Below are 14,474 nucleotides of genomic sequence, written 5' to 3' on the forward strand. Positions count from 1 at the left end.
CCCGATGTGGGATTCGATCCTGGGTCTCCAGGATCGCGCCCTGGGCCAAAGACAGGCGCTAAACCGCTGCACCACCCAGGGATCCCTGGAATTTTTATTTTATTCCTACTGATGGCTTTTCAGGATATTTGTTTCTTTAGTGCAAGCTACCTTTTGTTGCCTTTTTTGAAAGAGAACTTTGATCACTATGTGTTTCATTAGCTTCTCCCTGAGAAACACAGCTTACCTTGCATAAGGCCCAGTAAATGTTTTTGTTCTCTCTCTCTCTTTTTTTTTTTTAAACAAGCACCTAAGGAAACAGCCTGATGATACAGTGCTTAGGCTTTAGACAGAATTGGTTTGTCTCCACTCTCTCATTTACCAAACAAGTTACCTGGCCTTTGGGCAAATTACCTAACCTTGTTGAGCTTTTTTACTTTCCTCATCTATAAGACTGCTGTGAGAACCAAATGAGCTCATGTATGAATAGTAAATGAGACAATGGATGCAAAGTGCTGGGCAAAGGGACCTGAATATGGTGGGTCCTAATGTCAGTGTCTTGAGTCATTCAGGTTACAGCTCAGACCTTAAGTCATCTAGGATGGGTGATGGCAAGCATCAGCCCACTTGAGGCAGTGACTGCTCAGAATCACTACTAATTACATTTTGCAGAATTTCCTTTTTTTAAATAGTGAAACCAGTATCAATTTTCATTGTTCTCCAGTACTTTACATTGTTTTCTTATGTCATTTAAGCTGATTTAAATTTAAAATCACAAATCCACTTTACTTTTGCTAATACTAATACACTTGATCACTGGATGTGCTAATGTATTAAAGCACATCATATCTTTTCACATATATTCCAAATGTGGGTATGTACTGATGTAGCCAGTGGTGATTAAGAGGGGTTGGCTCATCAGCGGGAACTTGGAAGTCCAGCGGCGCAAGCTCCATCTTGCCTCAGAGTTGATTTGTAACCAATGACAAGGCATATCACCACCTCCCTTTATGATTGTCTTCTGTTAGATAATTATTTATTAATTTTTTTGAGATGTTGAAATATAATATGCTGCCAATAGGGAAACAATAGTCATTACTGTGGAAGAGCCTCATGGCAGTTGGAGGAAGGGGCATCAAGCTCCCTTCCCAGATGACTGTGTTTACCCAGGGCATTCTGTACCAGGTGTTGCTATGGAGCTGGGGAAAAGAAGATGAAGTACAGACATTAACAGCATCTATCAACTTTGGCCTCACCCTGTGAGCTCATTTAAGATCACCCAGGATGCTCACTGTTTGAATGGGTCAAATGTCTAAAAATCAGATAGAAAAAGAAGCCTTTTGAATAAGATAAAAAGATAATGAGAACATTACATATAACTGAAGCATTAGAATATAAAGTCAATTCATGCAGAATTTTCTACTGTTTCTCCATTGTTTGTTTCTGATTTCCCCCAGTAAAAACTTAGAGACTGGGCAGCCTGGGTGGCTCAGCAGTTTCGCGCCGCCTTCAGCCCAGGGCCTAATCCTGGAGACCCAGGATCGAGTCCCACATCAGGCTCCCTGCATGGAGCCTGCTTCTCCCGCTGCCTGTGTCTCTGCCCCTCTCTCTCTCACTCTCTCTCTCTCTCTGTCTCTCATGAATAAATAAATAAAATCTTAAAAAATAAAAAAACTTCGAGACTTTTTCTATGTGGTACTTTGCTGTGAAACCTTGCAAAAGACTTAATATCTCTGGACCTTGGTTTTCTTATCTCTAAAATAAAGATGGAAGTCCCTTCCTGCTTTTTTATATGCTTACACATACCTACAGCTTTCAAAATATAAGTATTACTGCTGATTTGAAGAAACATTAGGGCAAAACATAGAGTCACTCAAGCTTCCCAGGAGCTGGGGAGTCATCCATGTATGATATGATTCTTTTAAACAAGTTCCTTCAGTACTGAATTTTTCCTTTCCCCAAGAGCTCCATAAAAAATAGTGTTTTCTTGCCAGAGACATCAAGGCCTCAGAACTACTGCCCTCCTTCTATGAACATATTATATGGTTTGTGTTTGGCTTGGGATCTTTTTAATAGACAACCCAGCGCTCCGTTCTGAGAGGCTGACTCAGCAGATGTCTTCCAGCACATTCCTGCTCTTTTCAGGATTAAAGTGCCCGTTTGCTGGCAGCTTTGGGGCAGGCTGGGAGCCCACACTGCCTCTCTTCTGTGTGTATCCAAGGCGGGAGAGGCCCTGCAGCATTGCTTCTTTCCCTGATTTGCCATAGACATTTCCTAGAGCCTTTCTCCTAATTCGCAGATGGTTAGAGCTTGAGGCAAGCAGGTCTCTCATTTGTTCATGGCCTGGTTAAGGACCACTCATGTCCTCTTAATGGTGCTGGTCTGCCCCATGCCTGCCACCCATAGTCCCTGCCCTGTTCCTCATGCCCTCTGATCTGCACCCCTTGGAATTCCCGAGATCTTCTTTCCTTTTCCTTGATTGAAACCCCAATAGAATCTCAAAGGTTTTAGGAGCAAGGTTTGAATCCTTTATTATGGAAAACTTCAATTTTGTGCAAAAGTAGAGAAAACAGTATAATAAACTTCATGGACCCATCACCCGGCTTCACTAATCTTCTCTCATCTACTCCTCCAAACTCTGGATTGTTTTGAAGCAAGTCTCACACTGATATCTAGTTTCCTTTTTTCAAAATCCTCCCCTCCTTACAATTTACTTGAGAGAAAGACCTAAGTAACTCTCATCCAGGTTTCATTTCACTTAGCCCCAACCACCTCCAATCTCCCAAGCTACCAACGTGCTCACAAGTGAATGCCCCCTCTCGTGTCCTCTCATGGCCCCTCTCTGGTGGAACAGCTTCAGGACAGTCCAGTTCACTTTCCTGGTGAGAGTTCCTCTATAGGATGGCCACTTAGATGGGAAGGGAAGGCTGTTTCAAGCATGAGGGGGACAGATTAGAGAAAGTACTGAAGTTACACCTCACTGGCCAGGATAAGATGGGCTTACTTGTTTTTATCCATGCCTAGCCACGACAGACTGGGTAAGACACACTACCCAAGATAAAATGGCAGCTGTGATAGCAAGCTCTAGCTTCATTGCCACCCACCTGCCTCTCCCCAGAAATGGGTCAGACTGTCCTCCTGTGAAAGATCTAAAGGCTTGTCCTCCCTGTCTCCTATTTTCAGATGCAGTGGCAGAATGTGGAACACGTTGGTGACCAGAGCCCTTATGTCACCTCTGTCATTCTTCACATTAAGCAGAATGTCCCTATCATCCGTGACAACCTAGCTTCCACACGGAAATACTTCACTCAATTCTGCATTAAGTTTGCAAAGTAAGTCCTAGAACATTCATTATTCTTTTTTTTTTTCTTTTTTTAGTAGGCTCCATGCTGGGCCTTGAACTCAAGACCCTGAGATCAAGAGTTGGACCTTTGACAAGCTGAGCCACCGGGTACCCCTAGAACATTCTTATCACTGGATTATTTTTTTTTTAAGATTTTATTTATTCATTCATGAGAGACACACACAGAGAGAGACAGAGACATAGGCAGAGGGAGAAGCAGGCTCATGCAGGGAGCCCAATGTGGGACTCAATCCCGGGTCTCCAGGACCATGCCCTGGGCCGAAGGCAGGCGCTAAAGAGCCATCCAGGGATTCCCTCACTGGGTTATTTTGAATGCCATACTTACCACCAGCATGTTCCCAATCCAGATGTCCCACCATCTAGCTGGGGCTTATTCTGGTGCCTATAGCCATCTAATTTTCTTGTACCCCAAAGAAGAAGAATAAAACTAAATTCACTACTTAAAGTCACAGACAACAGTAAAAGCAATACAGTCAACCACATGAAGACAAACTCAGAAATGAATTGGGGAAACTATGTGGACATAACAGTGTCCCTGCTTCCCCACAGGTTTAGATAATTAAAAAAATTATTTTTTAGTGATTTCATGTATATATTTTGTCTCTTCAACTAGATGATAAGCTTTTTAGGGTAGGACCTCAGTTCTATTTCTTTTAAGCATTCTCTTCCTCCTTCCTCATGGTACTTATTACTGAGGCTGCCAGAATTTATCTGCTTCTGGATATCCTTGAGTCCAGGGAAGGTACTAGAAACAGGGAAGAGCAAGTCAGAGGGTTCCATTGCCAAAGGCAATGAAGTGAACACTTGTGCTGCGTGTCTTCCTGCCATGTCCTCATGTGTGGCCATTACTGGTCTGAAGTTTGGAAGTGGGGAAATTGTTTGGTCCTTTGCCAGTCAGCATCTGGCTGTAGCACTGTTTCCTCTGAGACCAGGCAATGTAGAAGGCCAATGCCTCCTCTGACCAGCAAGCAAACAAGCATTTTGGCACATGTCTCAAGGAAGGGCTTCAGGAAGGTCAGCCTATTCCAAGCTACTGTATTTAGGTTGTCCTCATCCAAGTCCCAAGGGGGGATTTAGGGCTCCAGGTTTCTGTCTTTTCCAAATCTTTCCTGTTTTGTATTCAGTTAAGGCTTTCTCTCTCCCTCACAAATAAATCCCTAAGGAACAACAATTATGGAGGGGTTTGTGGCATAAGCTTCAGTTTCCAGTTTGTCAAGAAAGGATCAAGTGGACTCTCCAGGGAGGCATTAATGTTTGCAATATGGCAGATGAACCAGGAATTGACATTCCCTTCACTCTCTGAGTGCTCATCAGTGTGTGTTAAAAGCATTGCTGATAAATCACGTTGTGACACTCCCATACCTTTGGTAAAAACAGTATCTTTGTAAAATTTTATTGTGGCCAGAAATCTCCAGTGTGGTTGCACAAAGGTCCAACTGAGCTCATATTAAAGTGAGTAAAGGGTCCATTTGCTTAGCTAGCCCCAGCATCGGCCTCACATTCTCTCAGAGCCCTTTAATTTTTTTACTATGCTCATATTGGGTGAGCTAGGAATAGGATGCCCATCTCTCACATCTGGAAAAGTTTACCTCTGATAGAAAAAGTGGTTTTCTGATTTAATCCATAGTACCCTCTCATCCTTGTAAAATCCCAGCCAAGAGTAGAAACCTCAGAGGTAGTGCTGTGGGAAGATCCATCCCCAGCAAGAGTAATAGTTGCTACCATCCCACAGGCTGGAGAAGCCCTGGGCAGTTACCTATCAGTTACCCATCATATTGCCAGGAATTCTCTCTTCCCGTCTACCCCTCGCCTGTGACATGTTTCTGGTCCCTATATTTTCCTCACCCCACTCTTGCAGACTAGCACATAGAGCCAGTTCAAGGGTACAACCAAAGCCTACTTGAGATAGAAGTGACTTAGGTTATAAACTGCGTGTACTATTGCAATTAGTCATGAATTCAATCTCACATTACCTGTTTGACCTGGCTCTTGTTTAGAGCCCTGAAGAATCCCTTCTACGTGGTCCCTGTTCTCCTTGATCAGCAAGCGTCCCCCTAGATCTGATCTCTGGAGTTTATGTTTCTTTCCCTTTAACTTCCTTTCTTATCTCACCAATGCAAAGCCATGGATGTTTCCTTTTGCCTCCATCTGGTCTCTGAAGCACAACAGTATTTCCTATTTTGACATCAAGATCACCCTTGATTAAAACTACTATTTGAGGGCAGCCCAGGTGGCTCAGCAGTTTAACGCCTGCCTTCGGCCCAGAGCGTGATCCTGGAATCCCAGGATCGAGTCCCACATCGGGCTCCCTGCATGGAGCCTGCTTGTGTCTCTGCCCCCCTCTCTCTCTCTCTCCCTCTCTCTCTCTCAATAAATAAATAAATAAATACATAAATAAATAAATAAATAAATAAATAAATAAATAAATAAATAAATAAATAAAATCTTAAAAAAACAACTACTATTTGAGGGATGCCTGGGTGGCTCAGTTGATTGAGTGTCTGACTCTTAGTTGCAGTTCAGGTCATGATCTCAAAGTTATGGGAGTCTAGTTGGACTCTGCACTCAGTGGGGAGTCCACTTGAGATTCTCTCTCTCTGGCTCCCTCTGCCCCTCTCCACGTCTCAAATGAATAAATAAATATTTTAAAACAAACCCTGCTATTTGAACCATAAGCAGCCTCCCTCATCTACTAAGCTGATTCTCTTCCATTCAGTAATGGGGATAATACAAATCTCTTAATAGTGGTTTTGAAGATAAAAATGAAAAGTCACGTGTAAACTTCCTGGTAAAGTGCTGGTACCAAGCTGACATTCAAAAAGTGGCAACTGCTACCATTTCAGTTTGTTACTCTTTATTCTTTATTCAACATGCAGCCATTTGAACACCTGCTATGTTCCAGACACAGAATTAAATGCTTTGGCTTACTAGATATGGTCCCTGTTCTCATTTGCCTTAAAATCAGGTAAAGGGAAATAAACACACAAGCAAATAGGTACAGAAAAAGAAGTTATCATGCTAGGCTGGAGGTCTGTGGACTCTATGTAGAGTATTATGGTAGAGGTGACTGAGGAAAGGCTTCATAAGGAGAGAGGTCCTTGAGCGGGGTGCAGAAGATGTGTGTCTACTGATCCACAAGGCCATAATGAAGGGCATTCTGCACACAGGGAGCAGTGTAAGCAAAGGCATAGAGGTGTTACGTAGCTGGCAGAATCAAGCATAGGGTGCCACAGCTTAGCATGCTAAGGCTAAGGATGGAAAATAATCAAGGAAGGCCTTGTCTGCAGCCATTACAAGAATTTTTTTTTTTAATTTTTATTTATTTATGATAGTCACAGAGAGAGAGGCAGAGACACAGGCAGAGGGAGAAGCAGGCTCCATGCACCGGGAGCCTGACGTGGGATTCGATCCCGGGTCTCCAGGATCGCGCCCTGGGCCAAAGGCAGGCGCTAAACCGCTGCGCCACCCAGGGATCCCCATTACAAGAATTTTAAATCAGGGAAGGTCTTGAGCATATTTGCATCTGCAATAAATACCTTTGGCAGCTGATAGTTAGAAAAGAGGAGGCTGAAGACAGCAAGACCAGTTAGGAAACAATTGAAGCAGCTGTGGTAGGCTTGATCAGGAGATGGGGTAAGGGAGTTCAGGGGAAGGGCTGAGAACTGATTGGATGTTGGGGTGGAAGGCCAAGGGAGCAGTCTCGGCAAACTCCTGGTTTCTGGCTTGGATGACTGGATAGACGAGATTGGGTCCACTGAGCCTGCGTTCTAGGGTGGGGCTGAGTCCTGGATATACTAGAGCTGAGGTGCCAGTGCTATTCCAGTGAGGTGTCTGAGGTGTCTGGTCCTTCTTTGAGTATTTGAGCAGGCACGAATGTGTAGAGGGATTGGAGAAAGTGAAGTCATGGCCCTGAGAGCAGCTTTTGAAGAGTGGGAGAGGAGGGTGCTAGCCAGCCTTTTTATCTTGACTTCCAGATCCTGTTTTATTATCCTTCCTTCCTTGTTCATGGACCCTATGCTCTCCTGGTCAGTCCACTCTGGGCCTAGCCCTGATTATAGGCATTTCTCTCCCACACCTTACATTCTGCACCTGTACAACTCAGCTTTCCCTATTCAGGCCCTGCAGTTTTTTCTAAAAAGCCCTCCTGGTCTATTAAAGTTATTCTCCTGGAGTGCCTCGGTGGCTCAGTTGGTTAAGTATCTGCTGTTGGCTCGGGTCATGATCCCAGGGTCCTGGGATGTAGCCCCAAGTTGGGCTTCCTGCTTAGTATGGAGTCTGCTTCTCTTTCTGCCTCTCCCCTCCATTCATACTCACTCTTTCAAGTGAATAAATAAAATCTTTTTAAAATAAAAAAGTAAAAATATAAAATAATTCTCCCTTTTTCAAATCTGCTTGCCCTTTCATCCTCAGTAAATTTTTCAGAGATCATGTATTTTTTCCCCTTGTTCTGACAGTTACTGCCTCAGTAATTAGTTTCTATCTTTGCATTTAACATCCTCTAGCTATCTCACTGTCATATCTATTAGGGTGTTTTCAGCTGTTAGTAATAGAAGCCCTTACTTAAACTCACTTAAACATAAGATTAAGTTTGTATCTCGTATAACCAGAAGGTCCCAGGTAGGACACATCCAAAGATGGTTGATTCAGTGGTTCAGCAATGTCATTAAGGACCCAAGTTCCTTACTCTACCCTGCTCTCCTTGAGGCTGACTTCATCCTTAGTATGGTGGTAAAATGTCAGCTCTAGATGCTCTATCCAAACATAAGAATACCCTGAAGAAGGAGAGAAAGTCTTCCCCGTCCACTCAGTGAAGTCCATTCCTTCAATCTGATTGGCTGGCTTAGATCATGTCCCCACCTCAGGACCCACAATAGTCAACAAGAAATGCCATGTTCTGACTGGCTGAGGCTAATTAGAATTTACGTCTGCAGTTTAGTAGAGAACAACTTTTCCCCAGCATCCAAAAACCACATATACCTAAATAAAACCAGAGTTTTGGCTGCAAAGAAAGAAAACAATGGATGCTGGGAGGCCACAGTAGCGTCTACCTCCATTTCTCAGCTTTCTTATAGAAAGAAGTGCGGCCTCAAAAAAAAGTTTCTGCAGTTCTTTACCCAAGCCTGGGTGCCTGGGTGGCTCGCTCAGTCAGTTAAGTGTCTGACTCTTGATTTCAACTCAGGTAATGATCTCATGGTCCTGAGATCGAGTCCCATGTTGTGCTCTGCCCTCAGCATAGAGTTGGCTTGTCCCTATCCCTCTGCTCCTTTCCCCACTTGTGCATGCTATCTCAATAAATAAATAAACAAGCAAACAAACAAACAAATAAATAAAATATTTAAAGAGAGAGAATAAGCCTAATTTGCCGCCTTTTTTTATCCACAGCTCCTTCATTCCCAAGTTCATCACCCACCTCTTCAAGTGCAAGCCAATTAGCATGGTGGGAGCAGAACAGGTGAGGTAAATTGGTACAGGGCCTTTTTCTTACAGCTTTTGTCATAAGTCATACACAAACCTTTCCAGTAGGGATTTACTCTGGAGAAATAAAATTGCTGATTTCCCCTGTCTGGGGACAGGAGGATGACCTGGCAGCTTAATTCATCCACTTATTTAAAACATTTTTGTTGCACCTGCTAAGTACCCAGGCATTCCGCTGGGTGCAGGTTGTACCACAGTGAACAAGACAGAAAAGATCTCTTCTTCGTGGTGCTCACATCCAAGTAAGAAGAGAAGGTAAGATGTGAGTTAACAAATGAGAAGATAGTTTTGGTTTGTTTGTTTTTAAGATGGTATTTATTTATTCATGAGAGACACAGAGAGAGAGAGAGGCAGAGACATAGGCAGAGAGAGAAGCAGGCTCCATGCAGGGAGCTGGATGGGGACTCAATCCCAGGTCTCCAGGATCACATCTTTGGCCAAAGGCAGACGCCTAACCGCTGTGCCACCCAGGCATCCTGAGAAGATTTAACTTATGTTAAAAGGTATAAAGCTAGGATCTGTGAGAGAATATCTTAGGAGCATGTAGGAGTAATAAGTTTAGATTGGTTGCTCCGAGAAGGCTCCTCTGAGAGCTGGCTCTTGAGAAGAACTAGGAGAAAAAAAGCCAGGCAGAGGGAGCAGCAAAGGCTCCTCTGGATTATTTTGGATCCTATAGTGGCTGGCCAGATACCACTTCAGAGTAGCAAGCAAAGAAAGGCTTATCTTTTTGGTACCAAGAACTGTTCACCTCCTCCCAGAAGCCTTCCTTGATCAGCCCCACTCCGTTCACTTGAATGCTGTGCTTCAAGATAGCTCCTCACAGGTTGTGTCACCTCAGCACTGATGAGTTGAGTTATATGCTACAACAGAGTCACCTCTTTTCAACTACCACCTATTCAGACTTTCTGAAATTTGAGCAGCTTGAATTTGGAGAACATTTTAAGCTACTTTAGAAACAAAACAAAACAAAATAAAATAGCCCCTAATTCATGACAAATACCTGTTTAGATACAAGCTATTCATGTACTGATCATAAATGATTCTTCTATATTCATTAAAATAAATCCTCCCTAGACCTGTATGTAGCAACATTTAACCTGTTCCAATTACTTTTTATATTTGAAAGAACTCCCAACCACATTTTAAAGCAAGTTTACGTAATACAAGACATTTCCATAAGTCTTGCTCTTCCACCAAATTAGTTGACTTGGCAGAGGCTCCACTCTTTCCCAGCTCAGTAACTTGCCCTCACCCTGGGCCCTCAGCTTTGCTGAGCCGAGTTATACCTCAGGAAGAGGGCAAGTGAGCATGTGCCCCAGGGCATCATGGGTCTCTCGTGAAATATCAAAGCTGGACATGTAATAGCTGTGAATATCAGGAATCTCTTGAATCTGATACATGCACGCTGTCTTACAGGCTTTTTGTAAGGCTCTCGCCTTCCTAGCTTATGAAAAAGCAGTATGGTGTGAGCATGAAGATCCTGGGGTCCAGGTTCATGAAGGTCTGTCACTGAATTTTAGCTCTGCAACATAACAACTGTTTGTCCTTTGACAAACCTCCTAGCACATTAGTTTCCTCATCTATAAAATGGGAATAATCATGGTACCACCTTACAGGGTAGTCGTGAGGATTAAACAAGATAGTGCACGTAAAGTGCTGGATGCAACATCTGGCACATACTAAGCCCTCAACAAATGCCAGCTCTTACTAATTTTAGGCTTGCTCAGACCAAGAACATAACTTTGTTTCTGCTTTCAATAACCATCTTACCTGGTATGACATCTAGTTGCTAATTGCTGCAGGCTGTCTGGATGACCAACTTTAAAAGCCAGTCAAAAGTATTGTCTCAGAAAACTTCCTGGGAGGTTGCCTGGATTCAGTCAGACACTGACCAACTGTGTCTGACTGTAGAGTTTCAGTGTTTTGAAATTCTTGCTTCTTGAATGCTGTAAGCATAGAATTAATTCTCTCCATTGGAAACAGCAGAATAATGCCCCGGCATGTCTCCAGTTTCATTAGCACACTTTCACTGGGAATTTATTCTGTTTACTTCGCTGTTGTGCATAATCAGAGAGGATGTGGAGTAATGATTTGTGTATCTAAGAGAAGCTTTAGAGTTATGAGTTACTAACTTTCTGTCTCCAGGCAGAAGCCACTGGAACATAATAATGTTGACTCTTTGGGAACATATTTTCATGAGTTTGCAGCTTTGCCTGGGCCATGCTAGCTGATTTAGTGCCTAATAACCATGATATTTTCATATTGTCACATAAATCCAATACCATATCTATGTTCCTCAGATTTTCTCTTCTTCAAAAGAATGTTAAAATAATCAGCTTGGAGTCAAAGCACATATTTTCAGAAAAATACCAGTTTGGCCAGTATTAACTTCTGCTTTGAGATGTGGATGAGAAAACCATCTGTGAAGCTGGGATTTTACTTTGTTCACCAGGCAAATGGGAGTGGGTAATAGGGGAGCCCAGCCTGGAAGAGGATATGGGTAGGAACTGAAGGGCAGTGTGACCCTTGATGGATTCCTACATGAAGTTCAGGTTTGCCCAGGTACATGGCTTGCCCCGAGTATCTGGGCTTAGAAACCCAAGCAGTCATATAGCTGTAGACATGATTACTCGGGCAGCAGAACCATAGGAATCAGTTAATTAACAAGGACTGCAACAGATTCTGATTCAGGTCTTGTAGCACCTCTAATCCAAGCTTTAACAAAAGCTGTGGAATTGAAACTAAGATTTAGCCTAATCTCAGCTGCCTTTGCTTGATCACAAAGGCACTAGATCCTAAATTTAGATTATCTCCAGCACTTGTGCAGAAAATAGGAAAGGAGACATTTTCCTGCTCTTTATTCTCTTCCTGATTTATTCTCTTCCTGATTACTACAAAGTGAATTATTTATCTGTGGGCCCCAGAGTCCTCTTGAGCAATTGCAAGGGCACATGGAACTGAACCATACTGATATTTATAATGCTTCTTCCTAGATAGTGATCTTTCAGAGAATCTTATGGGATTTACAGGGTCATTAATTAGTCTTATGGCGATGGTATCTGTGACTGAGCACACAGTAGAAATAGAATCCATTTGCACAAATTTACCATGGAGAAAACAGCACAATATGGTGTGGGAAAAAGGACCCTGAGACTTGGGGTCCAGTCGTCACTCTGCTGTTAATGATCCCTGTGATCATGAGCCATTGCTTCCCTACTCTGGGTTCGGTTTCCTCATACATAAAGAGAGCACTGAATCAGACTCTCACTTGCTCCTTCTAAATCTGTCATTTATGGACTCTAAAATATATTGAGCAATAAATCACCTGTGAAGTTAGTTTCTTTTATATTATCTTTATATACATATCGACGTTGTTTTCATTGTGGTAAAACATATAAAATTGAACATTTTAACCATTTTTAAGTGCACAGTAGTATTAAGTATATTCACATTGTTGTGTAACCATCCACTAGACCTTTTCATCTTCTTAAACTGAAACTCCATTCCCCATTAAACAGTAACTTCCCATTCCCTCCTGGCTGCCACCATTCTACTTCCTATTCCTATGGATATGACTGTTCTACATACCTCATATGAGTAGAATGGTACAGTATCTGTCCTTTTGTGTCTGGTTTATTTCACTTAGTATATCTTCAGGGTTTATCCATGTTTCAAAATTTCTTTCCTTGTTAAGACTAATATTCCGTCATATATATATATATATATATTCACACACACTACATTGTGACCATATTGACTTTAAAAATTCACGTAATTCAAAACCATATGGAAAAAATATTTAAGGCAAAATTTAGATTTTTTTTTAAGCCCAACACCAAGGAACATAAGATGGTTATTCTTGGGCACAGTTCTCAGTAGATCTCCTAAGTGTGGCCATGTGTTTTTACGTACCCCTTTAAAAAAAAAAAGCAAGCAAAACAAAATAAAGGGGAAAAAAAAAGCAAAAAAAAAGCAAAAAAAAGTTTAAAAAAGCAAAAAAATTTTTTTAATTTAAAAACAAAAAATAAATAAATAAAAAGCAAGTGGATTGATAACAGTGTAATACCCATAAGCAATAGTTTTTTTTTAAGATTTTATTTATTCATGAGAGACACAGAGAGAGAGAGAAAGAGAGAATTAGAGTGAGAGTAAGAGAGAGGCAGAGACACAAGCAGAGGGAGAAGCAGGCTCCATGCAGAGAGCTTGACGTGGGACTTGATCCCAGGACTCTGGGATCACGCCCTGGGCTGAAGACAGGTGCTAAGCTGCTGAGCTACCCAGGGATCCCCAATAGGTTTATTTTTTTAAATATTTTGTTTATTTATTTGAGAGGGAGAGCGACAGAGGTAGCAAGAGAGTGCACAAGCAGGGAGGAGAGGGAGAAGCAAGCTCCCCACTGATCAGGAAGCCTGACTTGGGGCTCGATCCCAGGACCCTGGAATCATGACCTGAGCCAAAGGTAGACACTTAACCGACTGAGCCACCCAGGCGCCCCCATAAGCAATAGACTTAAAAACATCACCATCAACTCAGCAAAGTAGAATAGAAGACGATTGAATCTGATAAAAGTTATATACAGAAACTTAGGAGAGGGTGTGCATTAGAAAGCTAAATCCATTTGTCAGAATTAAACAGTAAGAATTTTACATTCAAATACATTCAAATTTTACCTAAAAAAAAAAAAATTAAGTGAGGGATAGAGAGTGATGACAGCAGAGTTTCTCACCCTCTGCACTATTGACATCTTGGGCCAGAGAACCTTTCGCTGTGGGGCTGTCCTGTGCATCGTGGGATGCTTAGCAGTGCCCCTCACCATGACCCACTAGCTGCCAGCAACACCCTTCCAATTTTGACAAGAAAAATATCTCCAGACATTGCCAAATATCTAAGCACGAGTGAGAGTATAGTGAAACCACCCCCGTGAGAGCCACTGGATTAGAGGCATAGATGCAGTGTGATGAGAATGACATCTCTTTGGTGGTAGCAGCTGAATGATGAGTGCAATAAGGAGTCATTATCTTATTCTGTTTACCTCATATGTGTTTAAAACTCTCCATTATAACCAAATTTACCAAAAAATAACAGTGGTATTACCCCACTCATGAGTAATCCAAAATAAAATTTTAAGAATTAACATAAAACCCCATGCATCCTGAAATTAAACTGGTTTCCTTCTAGATTTTCTGATTGTAGAACTTACGTACATGGGTGCCTGGGTGGCTCAGTCAGTTAAGCATCCAATTCCTGATCTCGGTTCAGGTCTTAACCTCAGCATCATGAGTTCAAGCCCCATGTTCTACGTGTTAAGTGGGTGTGGAGCCTACTTAAAAAAGAACTTAACATTCAGAAAAACTAAACTTTCTCTTTCCAATTTTTGTATGCATGTACTGCTGCCCCAATAGCAAAGCTTTCTTCCTTTTGCACAGAACTTTTCTCTTCCTCAAGAGCTTTTTGAATCTCTAACATACCCAGCCACTCACTTTTCTCCATCTTGTTAAGCCCACGTTGATTTCTATGAGACTATCCTTCCCTCTGAGAGCTTGAGCTCTTCTGTCACTCAGTCAAAGGGTCCTCCCGTGTATGCCCCACAGAGCAAAGAGACAGGCACAGCCACACCCCAGAGGAGTTTACAGCCAGCAGCAAGGTCACCAAGGCC

At 42.3% G+C, this 14,474-nt stretch overlaps 1 protein-coding gene across 2 annotated transcripts in view; it reads left to right on the forward strand.

The window, feature by feature from the left end:
* The window catches only part of VPS53 (VPS53 subunit of GARP complex), a 167,903-nt gene that overhangs the window by 114,017 nt on the left and 39,412 nt on the right, over positions 1-14,474 (forward strand). For both annotated transcript variants that reach the window (XR_005364750.1, XM_038548440.1), the window contains exons 18-19: positions 3,163-3,311; positions 8,726-8,795. Coding sequence is in view for 1 of the 2 variants with exons in the window: in XM_038548440.1 (XP_038404368.1) it covers positions 3,163-3,311; positions 8,726-8,795 (219 nt within the window). In the remaining variant the exon portion in view is untranslated. The remainder of the gene's footprint in view (positions 1-3,162; positions 3,312-8,725; positions 8,796-14,474) is intronic.

This window comes from Canis lupus, chromosome 9, assembly GCF_011100685.1.
Source record: "Canis lupus familiaris isolate Mischka breed German Shepherd chromosome 9, alternate assembly UU_Cfam_GSD_1.0, whole genome shotgun sequence".
NCBI classification, from domain to species: Eukaryota; Metazoa; Chordata; class Mammalia; order Carnivora; family Canidae; genus Canis; species Canis lupus.